At 39.5% G+C, this 18,059-nt stretch overlaps 1 protein-coding gene across 1 annotated transcript in view; it reads right to left on the bottom strand.

The window, feature by feature from the left end:
- Positions 1–18,059, bottom strand: part of CDH2 (cadherin 2) — a 203,294-nt gene that overhangs the window by 38,744 nt on the left and 146,491 nt on the right. Inside the window, exons 3-5 of the mRNA XM_072152028.1 lie at positions 16,644–16,870; positions 2,932–3,075; positions 1,017–1,172 (exon numbers count right to left, since the gene is read on the bottom strand). Coding sequence (XP_072008129.1) covers positions 1,017–1,172; positions 2,932–3,075; positions 16,644–16,870 — 527 coding nt within the window. The remainder of the gene's footprint in view (positions 1–1,016; positions 1,173–2,931; positions 3,076–16,643; positions 16,871–18,059) is intronic.

The following is an 18,059-nucleotide window of genomic DNA, read 5'->3' as shown; positions in this document are numbered from 1 at the left end:
TTTTCCTTCTTACATGAAAGAATCCTGTTAACGTCAAGGTTTTGCAGGCACAAATTTGCACTTATTTGTGGCAGAATTCAGATAATTTGCCCCAAATAGGTGCAAATCAAAGAAGCACAACTGTCCTGCTAAGATATATTGTATAGGGATAACCACACATAGAAAACAACTTCTCCAATTTTTTAAAACCAATAGAATAGGCATAAAAAAGGTGCAAATCGGTTAAAACGTGCAAATAAAGAAAAAGGAAAGAATACCAACTACGTTTAGTAACCCCCTAAACAATAGTCCAAACAATACCTAACATCAGGGGAAAGTCAGCGCACACTATACACTATACAAGGTAATAGGCTACTAACTTTGTTCTTGTTTGAGCACCTTAAAGGATTTGTCCAAAGGACTTGTCATTAATACATCATTTTAATATTTTAAAACCCCTTTAATAAGGCCGAAATGGCTGTATATAATTCGAGATAAGTAGCCCTGTACACTCAGTCACAAAAGTATACAGAAGTATTTTGCATCGCTCCATCCACTAGAACTATATGTGGAATGCACCCTTATTTTTGTAGAGTTGATGACATGTTAAGATTTTCCATTAACAATTCTGTGCTGTACTTATGTGTTCTAAAAAAAAAAGAAAAGAAAAAACAGCCTAAATCATTTTCCTGACTTGTCATTTAGATTTGAACGATTTCCTGGCTCCAGAAAATCAATGGCACTTAACTCCAAACGTTGAATCCGAGATTTCCACTGACCGTTCCGACTGTAATCGTCTGTCATGTTTATATGATATGTCATACAAATGATTTAGGATTGGATTTCCCCTTTAAATAAGTAATAGTTATAGTTGGAGGGGATAACCAGGGGTCAATAGCAAAAATAGCCATTTCAATCAAAGGCTTAACATTAGGTATAGCACTATATATAGACATACATATGTGTTGTGCTTACATATAGTCTCCATACTATAATATAGAACCTTATACATACTTATATCACGGCACAATACTTACATGAAAAACCTCAATCTGTTCTCGATCCAAAGGCCGTGTAACAGAGAGATCTCCATCAATGGGATTAATAATAAAAACCCCAATAGGGGGTTGGTCAGCTCCGGGACCCGTTACACTGTATCGCAGGGAGAGGCTTTTGTCTCGATCAGACCTGATCTGTGAATCAAAACAGTTAAATTAGTGTGAATATTAACAAAGAGGAACACAAGGAAATACAGAACAATGCCCTGATATTCACAGTGCGCAGTGTTGATTATGGTCTGTAATATTTCTTCATCAGCTGCGAGAGGAGGGAGGGGGCTGCTATAAAAACAACTAACCCTCTGGGCCCTATTAAGATGTTTCACTGCTGTTACAGCCTGGAAAAGTTCATAGTCCTGATTTCAGTATAATATATATAATATAACAATAATATATCTTGCAGTAGCTCTGCAGCCGCCCGAAGCGTATAATGGCCACTAACCTGTGATGTCCCCCACCAATGGCAAATTGTGGCTCATATACTTGTTTGCTATATCCAGTCAACATGAGATAAAATCTTATCAGCATTTCCAATAGGGATCTGATATCGGGGTCCCTGTTTTACCAATTTGTGATTGGATGCAAGTAATTACAGTAATTGCCACCAAGAGATAAAGTGGAAATACTAGGATAATTTACTGTATAAGAAGCCCTGAAATAGCAGTCAGGCCCATTACTATATTATATCCACATACCCCATCCCTCTTTATTTTTTCCTATCTCCATGTCCCCCACAACTCGAGTTTATCATGGACTGCAGGAATATATACATACATATATGTTATTTTTTCGTATTGCAGCAAAACATCACGTATATATATTGTATACTGTCTTCTTTAGCAGAGTATATCATTGTATGTATGCATTTATACATGAGCCTGGCTGTAGCCCTGGCAACCCGTATAGAAGCATTCTGGACAATAGTATGGGGGTAGGGGACTTCGGGTAAGCTTTGACTCGCCCTTGTTGTTTTTTGACACACGTCTTATTAGAACTATATAGCATTTTAAGATTGTTTGTTTCAGTCATAGACTCTGTATATATTACGGCAGCATTTACTATAGTCTATGCAAGAAAACCAGTAGAAACTACAGCAGAAATCTCCAACCAAATCATACCTGGTCTACACAGATCTGACCTGGCGGAGATCCGTGGCAGACTTTGTAAATTCCCTCCATAGTGTCTTTCTCTTCTATCCCTATTGTTGCTTATATATGGAAGGATGGGAAGACCAGCTATTGGACAAACCAGTATTTGATTGACTATTACTGAATGATGTATGGGAACCTTCATGGTTTTTACACCACTTTCCAGGGCACGGGACCACACAGGTTTCAGAATTAGTTACTTAATTGGTTCTCAAAGTCCAAAAAACCCACTTATATAAAGCTATCCCTAGAGATATAGATCCCTATATATAAACTGTGTTACTACGCAACAAACATTAATGCCTTTATATTAACTGCACTTTGCATTTCAATTATGTAGGAAATAAATGAATACAGGCAGCACACAGTACGATGCTATGTAATTTTATTTACTGTATCCGAGCGTTTTTTTTTACTGAATCAATTAAAATGGAATCCTGATTAGCCGGGGTTAATGATTGTAACAGCTTCCACTGCAGAACATTTCATAGCCCTTTCCTTGACAATAATTAGTAGGAAATTATCATTTTTTTATATCCTCCTTTCCCTATTGTTCCATCCCTGATACCCTCCTCCCACTGAATATCCATGGAGTGCCATTAGCTATTATTGGAACAGCTAAGGAATTGGTAAGGTCTATGCAGCTCTTTAAGTGTTATGGGAATTTGCTATACGCTATTAATGCTATGATGTTGGTGGTTACTGGGGAAATGCAGAAAATAAAAGTTCTTCATTTTAATACTCACTCGTACTAATTCCTGAGGAAACGCTCCCCTCGAGTTTTCCGGTACGTTAATTGGCGGAATAACCCAGTCTCTTTTCTGCCGTTGTAGAAAGCCATTGTGCTTACGTTGTGGGGGGAAAGTAATTTCTCTGACTTCATAGGAACCCTGTAAAATGGAAGGTAGAAATATCTGTTATATTTGGCTTCATTGCAGAAAACATGGTAAAAATACTCAAGTAGCAATCACAATCTTTTGTAAATGTACCCGAAAATCGGCAGTCAAAAAGCTTAATCCAATTTATAGTTACGGGGAATTTTCAGAAAACAGATGGGTCGGAGAAAGAAGAGAAAGCTGCAGCTTGTTCCATAGAAGGGCCATTATCGATTTTCTGATAACGTCTGTGTGCATAGTGATTCCATTCTCCAAATAAATGATCTCTAGTTTAGTCTCCGTTCACTGCTCTCCTCACTGTGTGATACACGCATGCAATAGAACTTGGCTACGTAAAAGATGTTCATTGCACAATAAAACATCTGCTTATAAGGGACATGCATCATTGTGATGTTACCCCTGGTACATTAGGTCGAGGCGTGCAGATCACTGTGCCATGCTGCTCTTCTAGCCCACTTATCTCTGATTCAGGTATAGGCACACCCCTGCTGGAGGGATGGATTGGGCAGAGCGGCTCCCCGCCATGTATATGTACTTATAAATAAGTCAGGTATTACTATATGGAACACAAAGACGTCAGAGAATAATGTACTGTACATAATACATTGCAGTTCCTCTCAATAACTCTGATATACCAGAATCACCTTGAGGGAAAGGTGAACTATGCTTTGAGGCAATACACATAGCAATTCCTTTCATCCAGAAAGTCTGCCTGGGATTTGTTCCTAGCAGAATACACCTGACAAGCTGTCACTGCACAACTGCACTTTTACTATGTGTTACTTTCTAGCGAGTACTAGTTATAGCTGCGTGTTTATATCCAGGATGTTTTCTCACTTAACTCCTTTAGGATAATGGATTGACAAAGTTTCTCTATAATATAATAAAAAGTGTCAATGTGGTAACATATATGAGAATATCTGAAAACATCCGGCATTGAACCTAATGTATAAGAAGGGATTCTGGGTGGTCCGGTGTAAGGCTACATATTCTCTGCAGTGTCTATATGACAACTATTCCAGCTACAGTTATCCTGGGAGACTAGATCACTAGAGATTTACGGCTTTAGAAAAACTAGATCCAATGTCATTTCCAGGACACAGAGGCAGGCGGGGCAGACAAAAGCGGTAGTAAGGTTCTTAACACAACGCATAATTAGCAGCCCGAAGCGCCAGACATCTCATCCCTGCGTTCCGAGCTGCTAATTATACATTTCTTTTCTAGATGATACTGGCGTGTCAGATTATCAAAGAGCACCTCTGGGGTCAACGTCAAGAGGAGAATAGGTAGATTTCCTGTAACTTAAACCAGATGCACTTACTCACAGTTCCAGGCACTGTGACTGTGGTAATCTTCTTATATTTGTTATAGATGGCCTCCTTCCTTCTAAAATCAACATTTAAAATGATTTTGAAGAGCCTGAAGGGCTCTTCAGAAGCCCTCTGCGCTGTAGTTACACTGAGCAGGAGCACTTCCCCCTCCCACTGTGTGCTGAAACCTCCTCTGCTGTAGTGAGATTACATCAGGCAGAGGGAGAGGGAAGTGTTCAGGGAACAGAGGCAAGACAGTGTAGCAGCCTGTAAAGCTGCAGCACGGAGGAGCTCTGGTAACACCCCCCATAGCTCTTCAGGTCATTGATAACAAATATTTTTATATAAGAAATATTAAATATAATAAATATAAAATATAATATAAAATATTTTTAAACAAGATTACCACAGTCATGGTGATAAACAGGTCAGGAGACCTTTAACATAGTTTATCTGGTGGTTCTGCTTTCCTATATAGTGTTACGAACAATATTATAATACTGGGAGGTTACCAGAGCCCCTGAGTGCTGCATATTCACAGGAACATGTTTGACCCTGCTCTCTCCCTGTCTGTGTAATCTAGCAGCAGCAAGAGGTGCAGGGGGAGGTGAAACCTTCTCTGCTCACTGTGAATCTACAAATCTGAGGGCTTCTGGAAACACCCATCAGAGCCTTTCAGGAACATGTGATGAGGACATGCATCCTGTACCTGATGCACTGGGACAGTCACAGGACTGATTAAAGGGCCAGTGGCATTTGATTCTCATTATAGTGTATTGCCAAAGCATTTTTCTGCTAAGGGGTGTAAAATTTAAAATAACAACTTATTACATATTCGCTTAGATTTTAATGACCCATTTAAATATTAATTATGCTTATTTCTGAAATAAAAGGTTATGCTCATACCTGTATCAGATGTTTCCCAGCTTTACTGGGAAGCATGGGGTCAACATCACCGTTGCTGCGATTTGTGTTATAAAATAATAGCCTGAGCCACTGTGTTATCTCATCTGTGAAACTGCATTATTTTCTACAGGTCCTGAGGCTGCATCCGAGGAAGTTAAATTAAAATAACCCGATAAAATAAGGGAAGCCGGGCTAGATTGATGCGATACACCATGCAATAGCTATGAACCTATCCGTATACCTTGTACATGATCCCCATAGGTGTAAGCTTGCATTCAATGGTGTTTTCAGCAGCTCATGAAAAAAGTGCTTGAGGGAAGCTCTCAGGAGTAGAAGAAAACATAGATCTTGATGAGAGTGTCATGCTAAGAGACAGAGGTGAGGGAGAGGAGGGTAGATTGATGTGTGGAGGCCACAGTAAAGGGATCAATAATGTGACTATCCAGGGAATAACTAGGTAAGTAAATGCATGAGAATGGGGGGAGTGCAAGAGGAAGAAGACAAGACCAGAAGTCAGAGTGCAAGCTGAAATACACATCTATAGGCTGCTGTGTCTTGTGCCACGGTGACTTACAAAACACACAAAATCTCAAGTGGTCTCGTATTCTGGATTCATAAATTAGAGAGATGTTTCTTTGGAACATAAGAGGAAGGAAGGAATAATAGCTTTCTATACCAGTGTAGTATAGCACAAGCAAGATGGGAAAAATTGTATTTATAAAACATAACTTTTACTTCTTATCCATTAAAATATCCCTAATTGTCAAGGGCCTTATTTCATAAAAACTCATTTCTGTATTATCACAGCACTCTTAGAATAAAGGTTCAAATGCATGAACGATAAATATTGATACATGTACTTAAAGATGTATATCACTCCAATACTATACATTATGTAGGAAAATTGGAAAGAGCTCACCCATTCGGGGTCAGGAACTCAGCAGTAAAGTCTAGAAACCTGTCAGTGCCTATGCTTAATATCCCTGGTTCCCACATCATTGTCCCTAATGGGTGAGATCTTTCCAGTTTTAGTACATAGTCTATAGTATTGGAGTAATATACATCTTTAATTACATGTACCTATATTTATCATTCGTGCATTTGAACCTTTATTCTAAGAGTATTGTGATAATACAGAAATTAGTTAATATTAGGGATATTTTAATGAATAAGAAGTAAAAGTTACGTTTTACATACATAATTTTTCCCACCTTGCTTGTGCTATAGTCTTTGTATTAGATGGTGAGGATTGGTCTGCTGTCTTCATGGCTATGGTAACTTATTCATTCAAATATATTCGTGTCATCTGGTTCTGGTTCCGCCTTCAGTGTGAATTAAGGTTAAGACCATTAGTGCTTTTTCCCTATACCAGTGTAGGATGAAAACACTAACATACAAGCACAGGCAAAGGAACTAGGCTCATATGCTAATCATGGCTGAGATACTGGTTCACTTATGGTATCCTACATGTAGTGGATGCCTTTTATATATTATTGTAGCAGTCTCTTAATAGGAATTCCTCCATCACTTAGCAGACACACCTAGCAGACATTACATAAGAGATTTGGTGGGTTTCACCATCCTTTTTGTTATGTGTATAACTACCTTACATCAAGAATACAAAATCCTTTTTCTGTCCTGAGAATTGATCTATCAAGTGAAATATTCCAGGTATGGAATGAGTTAATCAATAGCCTTCTTATCTATCTCATTTGGATAGGGAAGGCATTCGGATACAGTGCTCACTGCAGGAGAAAGAGCAGAAACAAGGCAACGATACTGCTTTACTCAATGATGTATATTATAAAGATTGGTATTATCCCCATTGGTATTTTCAAATAACATAGCATAAAAGGGGAGAAAACATTGCATGAGTAGGTTATTCCATAATACATATACATAGTAACCTCTACTAAACATTTTATACTTCTGGATGCCTTTCCTAAGAACAAAATTATCATATGATAGGAGAACAAAATATTTGGTTAATTTGATGTTGATCTAGCAAATTATTCCGACCATATTTGGAATTTGCAAAGGAATTTTTCCCTTCTATGGGCCAACTGTAATCCGCCTTGAGATGGATCGTAACTGTAGAAGTTGGGTTGGAGTTGATGGACTGATGCATTTTTTTCAACCAATCTACTACAATACTAAGAAATTCTATTAGCCGGTAAAGGTGAGATATCTGATAATTTCCCATTGTAATAAGCCATACCATACTTTGGCTTCTTTAATTGTAAAGAACCCTTTTCTACAAAGCTGGTTGTATCATTTTTTTAAATGGATGAAAAAGATGCTAGTTCCTTGTATTGACCTTGTTTGCATAAAAAAAATGCAATGTTACTCCATTACCCCCACAACTAATACCCGGACCTGCAGTTTGCAAGTCAGCAAAAAGTGTTCTTATACTTTCTCAATGTTGTAGCATGCCTGGAAAAAAGTACTTTTATTCATCATGTAGGTGGGAGACCAATCAAGCAACCCTCCTGATGGCTGTTTGCGCTCCCACCCTCCCCTACTGCTGATGTCACTCTTTTGCTTGCTGTAGTACTTGCTCAGGCACACTGCTCCTCTCATCTCATCTCAGCTACACCCTAGAGCAGTCATGGCGAACCTTTTAGAGATAGAGTGCCCAAACTATAACCAAAATCCACTTATTTACCGCAAAGTGCCAACATTGCATTTTAAGCAGTAAGTTATTGCTACCTGTTCTTCAACATCTTTCAATCGAATTGGCACCCTGAGGCCACCAATACAGTTAAAAGACGGAGGGCACATTCAGACTATCATTGTAGCTTCTCACCAGGGTCTCTCTATACAGTAAGAATGGTGGGTACAGTAGGATGACCTACAAAGATAATGCAGTTCTATCAACACATTCTCACTTCCACAGTTCCATACTGCCAATGAAGTGTCCCTTTAAAATAGCACTGAAAGCAGCAACTCTTAAGCTGCATGGGACTGCAGGAAGATTTGGTGAATTTGTTTCTGTTTGGTGAACTCTGTGAAGGGGTCGATGGCCTGAGTGCCCACAGAAAGGGCTCTGAGTGCCACCTCTGGCACCCGTGCCATAGGTTCGCCACCACTGCCCTAGAAAGTACCCAGCTGCCGACGGTGCAGTAGGATAGGGCAGGCGTGGTGAGCCTGTGAAGGTGCCCAGGTACGTGCTGGGCACTTGCTGAGATCAGAGGAGAAGGTTCACTTTAATATGATGCCCTTCATCATTGCAGTGATTAGAAGACATTCAAGTAGAGCCGATCCTAATACAATCACTGAAAATCATTCCCCATCTCCCGGTCAGGTCACACCAGTCACTCATCACAGAACATTTTCCTGCTTTTCTACATAGGGAATGGTCTTGCCGCTGTGTAACACTACAATGCAGGAACCATATAGCATCATCTCCATTCTTTCTATGGGCTACACTATATATTTGCATCTCAAACGTTCTGAAGCTGGTTTAACAATTCTAGGCACAGCTCCCTTCCCATCTCCACTAATGATTTCCAATACTATGGGTTCTCACCAGATAGCAATGCAAGACTGACACAGATTATGGTGTATATAGGTTCAACTAATGTTGTGATTAGAAAAACACCTTATAATATTTATGCATATGACTGTGTCTGTAATGTGCCCAATATGTAGCAGGCTTCAGCACCAGCAGGTTCTGTTAGTCAACATGAGCCCGTGTATTATAACCCACTCCATAAATGTCACAAGCAGTCATACACACCTATTGTCTCAATGGCAGCCTTTTAAGGGACTGCATTGCATTACAATCTTTGGTGCTGCAGGTTTTCACCGGTCTAAAACCAAACCATAAAGGCATTCTTAGGCAACACAAATTTTCAATAGCATATCAGTCCCATGTGGACACGCCCGTCAAAACACATTTAAAAAAAAAGTTTAAAATTGTGTAAAACAACTAAAAACAGTAATACCTACCTTGCTGCACTGGTGCCAATACTTTCCCGGTCCCCACCAGTCTACGTTCTTCATCATCCACCATTAATATTGTGGATCCCGTATTTCAGAAAACTCAACCCAAGTTGGGTTTGTGGTTTACTAATGCATAGCTCCAATCTGACTAGCCGAGCAAAGAGTCTGACATGCCATAAATCTGGGGGCCATATAAGGGGCCATATATCATATCATCTTTGGTGCAGGAACAGAGATTGGAGAAGTATTGTCACCAAAACAGTAGTGGACTGGTAAATATTACTCCTTGTGGTTTAAGGAAAAAAATGTAAATATGATACCACATCTACAAGTGATGGAATACTATGGATAAAAAGTGGCTACTAAAATATTCTGTATAGCAAGAGTGGCTGGGGAGCATTTATTTATTTGGGGCACAGAGTAGCGCAGGAAGCATGCTTTCATTTTCAGTGCGATTTAAAGGACATCTACCACAAGGATGAACGACTGTATGCAAATGAACCTGAGGGGCTCCAGGCTCCCTTGACACTCATAAAGCCTGGAGCCCCTCAGGCTCATTTGCATACAGTTGTTCATCCTGGTGGAAGATTCCCTTTAAATTTGTGGCACAAGGGATTACTGTTTTGGCACATGACCAAAATGTATTAGAACTGTTTCATCATTCATTAGGATGAAATAGACTCCCTAGACCTGCTTCTAGCTGCTCTTTTTTGCGTGCAAAAATGCGTTGCAAAATTGAAGCGCCAGAAAAGTGTCGAATGTATGCTGGTAAGTATTTGGGCAAGATGCCCATAGCAGAGAAAGAAATGCCTTCTAGTCGGAGACTCTCCTTCTTTACAGCACTGCTGCTCCTCAGATGAAATAGAAGCTAAATATTTCACATAAACACATCATCTAGTACACTGCATGTGACAATTACTGCAAAAATGTGATGGAATCTTATTCATGACGGAAATTTCCATCTGTTTACAAGATTTCCATGACACTGTGTAAGCAGCGCAGCGTACGGTGCATTCACAGCTTATTATGTATTACAAATGTGATAAGGCTAATGCTGTCATGTACAGAACAGCCACAGGTATGGAAATGAGGGATATTTTACACCCTACAATACTGTCTGCCTTCCTGACATGATCAGGGCTGAACAAAAGGTAAGGAATACATTACGCTACTTAACAAGATGAAAAAGACTGAACCGACGACTGATGACATCAGGACTGGATGGTAGGAGAGATTAGCTGTAGTAACCTGCCTTGGCCACTACACAGTGTGCAGAGCTGTGTACATCTGGCTGTGTAGTACTGGGGATTTTGATATCAGCTGACCCCCTATTGATATGATACAAGCCTAGGGCATCAGTATCCAAATACTGGAGAACATGAAGTGATCAGTTTACGGTAATCTATTAGCATTATTATTCTGCACCCCTTTAATGACGCCCGTGAACCTGAACTAAATCCTCACACAAATCCCATAATAAATAAAATAAAAATATGAGCATGTATGTTATGCGTCTCATTAGAATAACTTTTAGTACAAACTTAATTGTGCAATTTTTATTACCAATACAAGTGAGGATAAAAATACAATTCTTTACTCAGGAAGACGAAGAACAGAGATAATTTCACTAAAAACCAATGAATCTGCGCATTTCAGGAGGTAAATATTAGAGGTGCTTTTTAATGGTCCTACACACCAATGTTGCACCGGTCCCACCAGTAGAGGGCAGCAGCGCCAACCACAACCACACAGCGGTACCACATCCATAACAAAGGATGGATGACTACAGCCGGCAGGAGGGGACTAGTTCTCCCAGCGTCTTATCTAACACCTGCGCAAAGGAACTTGTGTACCAAAGTTATTTGTCATTACCTCATTAGGGGATGGACCCAGGCTCTCCAAGAGAAAGTCTGTTACCCAATACTGGAGACGGGAGCATACACTTACTAAGGGTCAGTATCGGAGACTTGAGATATCAGCTGCACTGCATGCTGGGAGACCTACTTTCTCTCCTGATCGGATGTCTGTATAGGGACCGCTATAAATATTACACAAGCTCTGTGCAGACAATGAGCCAGCAGGGAGTGCTGGAAGATTTCTCTGCAGATATGTGTATAACTATAATCTAGAGCAACATACAAGGTAATCATATTGCAAAGTTACTCCGTCTTATATAGCTTAGTTTTACACTTTACCCAAAAAAACTAAATCCTATCCAGATGCCACTTGGCGTGGGATTGGTTTTATCAGGTCAGATTCTGGGGCTGTATCAATTATGACTACAAAGAAAAATCAGGTAAAAGCAGGTTATGTTAAACCTGAAACGTAAAGTTTACTCACCTTTGTGTCGCGGTGCTGGATGCTCTGTCCCCGGTGACGCATTGATTATGTACAGGTCACCGTTGAGGCTGGTGATCGACTGCAGCGGTGACCTGTACACAAACAAAACATCACGGCTCCTGGCAGGGTCAGGGCATCCGCCAATGCAGAGACACATCTGAAAGGTCAGGAAGCTTTCGTTTTTCAGTTTACATTATATCTTGATTTTACTTCTCAATTTAATAGGACAACTCATCAATGTAAACTGAAAATAGATGGATAATATTGGCAATAAGTTGTGAGTAACAAAACGCATCTTCTGGATAAGAAGACTTGATTTGGGATTTTTTATTAACAAAATTTACATGGACAATGTTTGCCTTTTTTGTTTTTTTTTTCTAAAAGAAATATTCAGAGAATTATGAGTGCGTACCATACGATTTCCACCAGTGCCCACCTCTACCCTGTGTGTTTTCCATACTAGAAAAGTCTAATGGTACAAGAAATCTAGTAAAGACATTGATTTATAAGGATTATAAGGCACACTATCAATAAACGCCTGCTAACCCGTCTAGGTTCATATATAAGGCGCACATGTTTATAAGGATGAATGACCAGCAGGTGGCAGACCTGTGCACAGTTCAAGGCAGCTGTTGTCTGTCAGTACGGTTCATATATAAGGCACACTGGACTATAAGGAGCACCTTTGATTTCTGAGAAAATCAAAGGAATTTTTGTGCGCCTTATAGTCTGAAAAATACGGTAGTGTTTGTAGTTCTTTATCTATTTTAGAGCTTTCATGACTTCTTAAACAGGAGCTTGAATAAGAAGCAGAATGTAATAACAGAAAGACAGCAGGACTTGTAATAGAAAGCAATGTGTATACCAGACCCATGAAGGCACAGCAGGTTTCCATAAAGCCCCTCACCCTGATTACTGAATAAGTGAAGAGATTTGCAGGATTTATATCATAGTCTATCATGAAATCTGCCACAATCCAGGCAGAAAGCTTAAATCAGACTTGGGTATGCTGAACTGTCATGCAAGTTCCAAAGCCACATTAAATATGTACTGGTAAAGAAATGTCTCAAATATTTATGACCCTATTAAATCCCACAGAATTAATTCTGTAATTATTTTAAACCTATGTCAGGCAGGATGGATGCTCTGGATGACCCACTTTGCACATTGATCATTAATCTTTTGTGGGTGCCACCGCTCCTCTCGGTTTCTACTCATGGATTACGCATCAGACAATTCTCTCTTATAGGAAGTGGGTGTCTCCTACATGAAATCCCATCAAAACCGGAATGTGAAATAGAAGGGGCTATGTCTCATGTAGTGACAGGGGGGATTTCCCATATCTCCTTGAAAAAGGACTAGTGAAATCTCAATAAGATGGTAAAATGTCCTGAAGACACATAGAGAGGGAAAAAAGCTTAGTTTTTGTTTGATTCCTGAAACATTCTGTCTAGTAAACTCATCTCACTGTCCCTGACTATTACTTGTGGCGATGTTGGTCACCATGGGATCTAATGCCTTGAATTCATTTATCTTGATGCTTCACTGTTATGCCATTTGGTTTATATTAGCGCTGTAAGCACCAGACATTTTTGTATTAAGCAGACATTAAAAAAACATAAAAGCAAAATACTAATCCTATGGTTATTGGTTGGATTCTATAGACCTGTGCCTTTATTTAACCTTATCTTGTAATATGAAGTAATTCATATTCACACAAGGCGGAACCCACCAAAGTTTGGAAGGAAGTATGGCGTATCCAAGCGTCCCAGGTTAAATCTGTCTCCTCCCACCAGTAAAATAATTCCCCAAACTTATTCTGCCTTTATCTATGTTTGATCTGCACACTGTGGCTCGTCCCGCGTTAAATTGACCCCATCCATCGCAGGGTGTGTGAAAAGTGAGAGGATCTACATTTGAGAGTGCTCACTTCTGAATTCACCATGCATTGAAAGGGAGAGCATTTTGGTTAGGACTGGGAGGAGACTTCCTATCTGCTTGGGCCGACACATGACGAGACATTGAACTGTCAATAAAAAGATGGAGAGGGGTTCACTGGGTAGCCTAGAGAAACATGACTCATCTATTCAGAATTTTACTCTTTGTCTATTAATTTGCATATCAGAAAATTGGCTGTAATTAAGGTATGGTGCTTAGTGGCAGATAATTTTAGGTGATATGTGCAGGACTTTTAACCCTTTACCATCAGGTAACACTGGTGTGAGGGGTAAAATTCAAGTGACAAATCTTCTTTAAAGATGTGCCAAATTTATTAAACATCATTCAACATCTAGAAAGTATACTGTAAAATGTGGCAACACAGACTTCAACAAAACTGACTAAGAATCCCCCTCATGATATATCTTCATTCCTTCAGTTAATATGTAGTTTTATGTGATAGATTCTGTAAGTTTGTTCTTAAGCTGAAGTCAGATAAGTTATATTTGTAAGTGTAACTGCAGACAATTTTTTTATTTCTGTGACAATTGAATGAAAAAAAAAATAGTTTCTTCACAGGAACAAGGATAAACAATAAACCTTAATTGTATAACTCTTACACCTTGATAACTCTTCCAGTTAATTATTGCAACCTTGGGCTAAAGTACATTAAGTTAACTGCATCCAGGGTATTTTTTGTGACTAGGGGTTGTCTATTAGTCAGATTCCTCCGGTACTGGTAATGGAATATGGGCATAGAGGTCACAAATTTTTCCAATATTCACACTGGCTTCATGCAAACATGCCCAGATACAGGTGGTGGCAAAATAGGCAATATCTCCAAACCCTGCTTACTAGGGTGCCCCAAGGAAGGCCAGCCATAGAGGAGACCTGACTGATAGGCGCTTAATTATAAATCTTATCACTACCATATTTGTCAAAGGTTTTAGACACTTCAATGACTTGTATGACAAAGGTGACATGCCCCCTGAAAACGGTGTTGAGCATCAAGAAAAATGGCGTACACAGATTTATCCCTAAACACTAATATATCGGCCCCAGTGGAGGGCTGTCTGTCTATCTTGTATGAGACACTTTTATGCCTCTATCATTCACACTGGTTCCATTAAAAGCAGCAGGAAAAGGGATACAAAAAGTAGAATGCAGGCAGGAATATCAGGCGCCATGATCCCTGCATTACACCAGGACAATTTCCCAAGGAGAAATTCAGAGTTTTTCCTAACTGGTCAGGCCAATATGAAAATATATTTCTATTAGGGAATTTCTATGTACGTGTATATCAGTACATATATAACTATAAGAAGTAATAAGATGCTATTTCACACAAGACACAATGTAAGTTAAATCACAAGTTAATTAAAAGTTAAATCAATAACCAACAAGTGTATTGACCCACAGAAACGTCTATTTGCAATTAAGATCTCAATTCACACAGAGGACTGCAGAGGTGTAGTAAAATTTCATTACAACTTGATGGAGGAGAATTTTCATCAAATTAAGAATTTCCAGTCTGAAAGAAAAGAACTTAGCTGGTGCTAGATAGAAGTTCTTTTTATCTTCCAAACTGACCGCATCCTCATTTCTGAAATGTCTTCACTTTTAATGTCCTGTTATTGATGTGCCGTTACCAGAGATCTGGAACAACTATTTTCCACCTTTACAATTGTTGGTCAAAGTATGAAACTAAAGCCTTTACCAAGCTTTTACATGCAAATGGTTAGTCCTCAGTTGAGTTAAATCAAGAATCCTATATATGTGTTGCAATTCTACAGTGCAATCTAGCCTGCATTATAGCATGCCAGTGTATGTGGCAGGTTTACCCAAGAGGATTGCCACCACAATGATCCCCAAAAGCAACAGGACCCATTGCCTTTCAGGAGCCATTCTTCCTTTATCTTCGAATAGCATAGTTTTGGAGAAAATCATCTTTTAAAAATATGCAAATGAGCCTCTGGGGCTCCTGTCAGAATCCCCTTCTGGCTCTTTCATCTGATAATTATGCATGCCACCATTAGAAGAAAAAAGAAAGAACAGATCCTGTTTCATGGGGCACCCAACAGCTTGTAAGTATGATTAGAGACAATACTGCGACCATGTGGTAGATTTCCTTTAATTTAACCCACATATTGCGACCATAATCTTCATTGGAAACCAAACCTCTTCGAGCTTTTAACTAGCAACATGTAAATTAGTGCTAAAAGCCCCTCCCCCCCCAAATGCAAAGGTTGACAGCATCAAATGACCTGTGGAGATCCCTACAGCAATTTTCTGCTCTCACATAACCTTAACCCCTTCCCGCACCCTGACGTAATTCTACGTCAGAGGTTAGCGGGTAGTTCCCACAGTTTGATGTAGAATTACGTAATGGCGATCGCCCGGGCTCAGAAGCTGGGCCTTAGTATGACTATCGCAATCCTGTCTGTTTAGCCCTATACACGCCGCAGTCATTGTGATTGCGGCGTCTATAGTACATTGGTGCGCCGATGGGCACCCTCCATGCAGGGCATGGAGGCGCCGATCATTGCCATGGCAATCCTGAAGTCCGATAAGGACCCTAGGACTGCCTTCAGTGGAAGCCTGTTAGGATTGAGCTTACAGCGCGATCTAACAGTGCAGATGTCAGCCTATGCAGAAAGCAAATACATTAGTATTGCAGTATATTACAATGAACAAGTGATCGAATGATCATTTGTTCATATCCCACCCTGGGACAAAATAAAACAGTAAAAAAGTTTTAAAAAAATGATTAAAACAGAATAAAAGTTGGACTGGCACCAGATTTAAAGATTCACCAAAAATAAAAGTCCCGCACTCTGTTGGGGCAGTGCAGGTGTTGCCAGATTCATGCAGAACGTGCGCCAGAAATCCTGAACCTGGCGCACTCTGCACTATACACAGGCAAACTGCACAACTGCATTTAATTTGAATACAGAACTTTTTGGATACTTGAAAGTTGATAACCTTTTAGCCACTCTCCACATGTTTTACTCCCATATATGATTTTTTATGATGCACCTGTTAAATGGAGATACAACATTTCTACTCTAGTAAGTATCAGTCTAGGTAATAGTTTATGGAATATTATAAGATACGTTTGCATACCGGTGCAGGATGTTTAGCATTCTGCGGTCGCAGAATGATTTTCACTGTAACATGCCATAGTTCTTGGGTTTCTTCATCTTGGGCATACACCAAAAACTCTGTCTCTTTAGGCGAAATGTCAAAGGTTCTTGCAGCAAATATCACCCCGTCGCCATCGATCCGAAAATCAGTCGGGTTACTAGTTGCATACTTTATCCGTCTTTGTGCACCGCAATCTGTAAACATCACTAGGAAAAAAAAAGCAGAGAATAGGAGTCAGAACCAGAGGCATTTATAGATAGCAGTAAAACAATCGCTTAATCAATGGAGAAAGCAGAGGGGGAATACTCCACTGGAATGCAGAAAATAATATCTGTTCAGGTGAAACAAAAAAAAAAATGAGATAATGCTGGCTGGGAGATGACATGTTTATCGACAGAATCATTGCCTGAGATGGAGCATTTAGAACCACAAGTGGATTGGAGGATCGTTAACTGATGGTTTCTAAACTATTCCTCAATGAATATCCTACCTACATACTGCCAGCTATTCTGCTCTCACATCACCTCTCAGTGTAACACTAACTCATCTGGAGTAAGGTGAAGAATAAATGCTAAAAATCAGAGATACTGCCATTACAATTTCATCATGAATATGCTAGGTTGGTGAATCGGACATGATGAATCATTCATAATATTAGGTCCAATATTCTAAGTTGTTGGTGGAAATCATGTTTTATAACTCTTCTTAAGTCCGGCCAAATCCACGAACTTTTAACAGATAATTATTTTATTTAAATAATATATAAGAATATATAAATTACAAACATATAAGCTGGATGTGCCCCAGTGAATTATTATAACTTCAGCTGTCTGTTCCTTTAAAGGAGTTGGTCACTATCATTACAATTTACAAGGGTAAGTACAAGCCCTAATAGGGTCCCCCATATAGTACATACATATAGTACATGGTAAAGTTTGTGTAAAGCTGCATGGATCAAAACTTATCGAACCACTGATATGGGAGTGGTCATCATAGATAGCGTACAATAATACCAGAATGCCCACCTCCATGCACCGGAAACCAGCCGGTTAAAAAAGACGTGACAGCAAGTCCCAGGTCCTGCTGCCGATGGGTTGCTGCAGCTTGTCAAAAACTTTGCCAGAGGTAGGTACTACATGGATGACCCTTTTAGGGTCTTGTACTTAAGTTTAGTGATAGTGGTCTAACCCTTTAACTAAAGGCAATATGTATATTGTATCTGTCCTCTGAAAATATGTTTAGTGCTGGGTTGATGGATTCACCCAATTACTAGTGATTGTCCTTGTATGAATTGCACAAAAGTTGCGGCTACACGTTGCCGCTCCATTCATTTCATTGTTTTTTTGGGGAGACTAATGGGGACTAAATCAGACTTCTAATATCAACTATAAGATA

The sequence above is a fragment of the Engystomops pustulosus genome, chromosome 5, assembly GCF_040894005.1.
Source record: "Engystomops pustulosus chromosome 5, aEngPut4.maternal, whole genome shotgun sequence".
NCBI lineage: Eukaryota > Metazoa > Chordata > Amphibia > Anura > Leptodactylidae > Engystomops > Engystomops pustulosus.
This window is presented reverse-complemented; position numbering and strand designations above follow the sequence as displayed.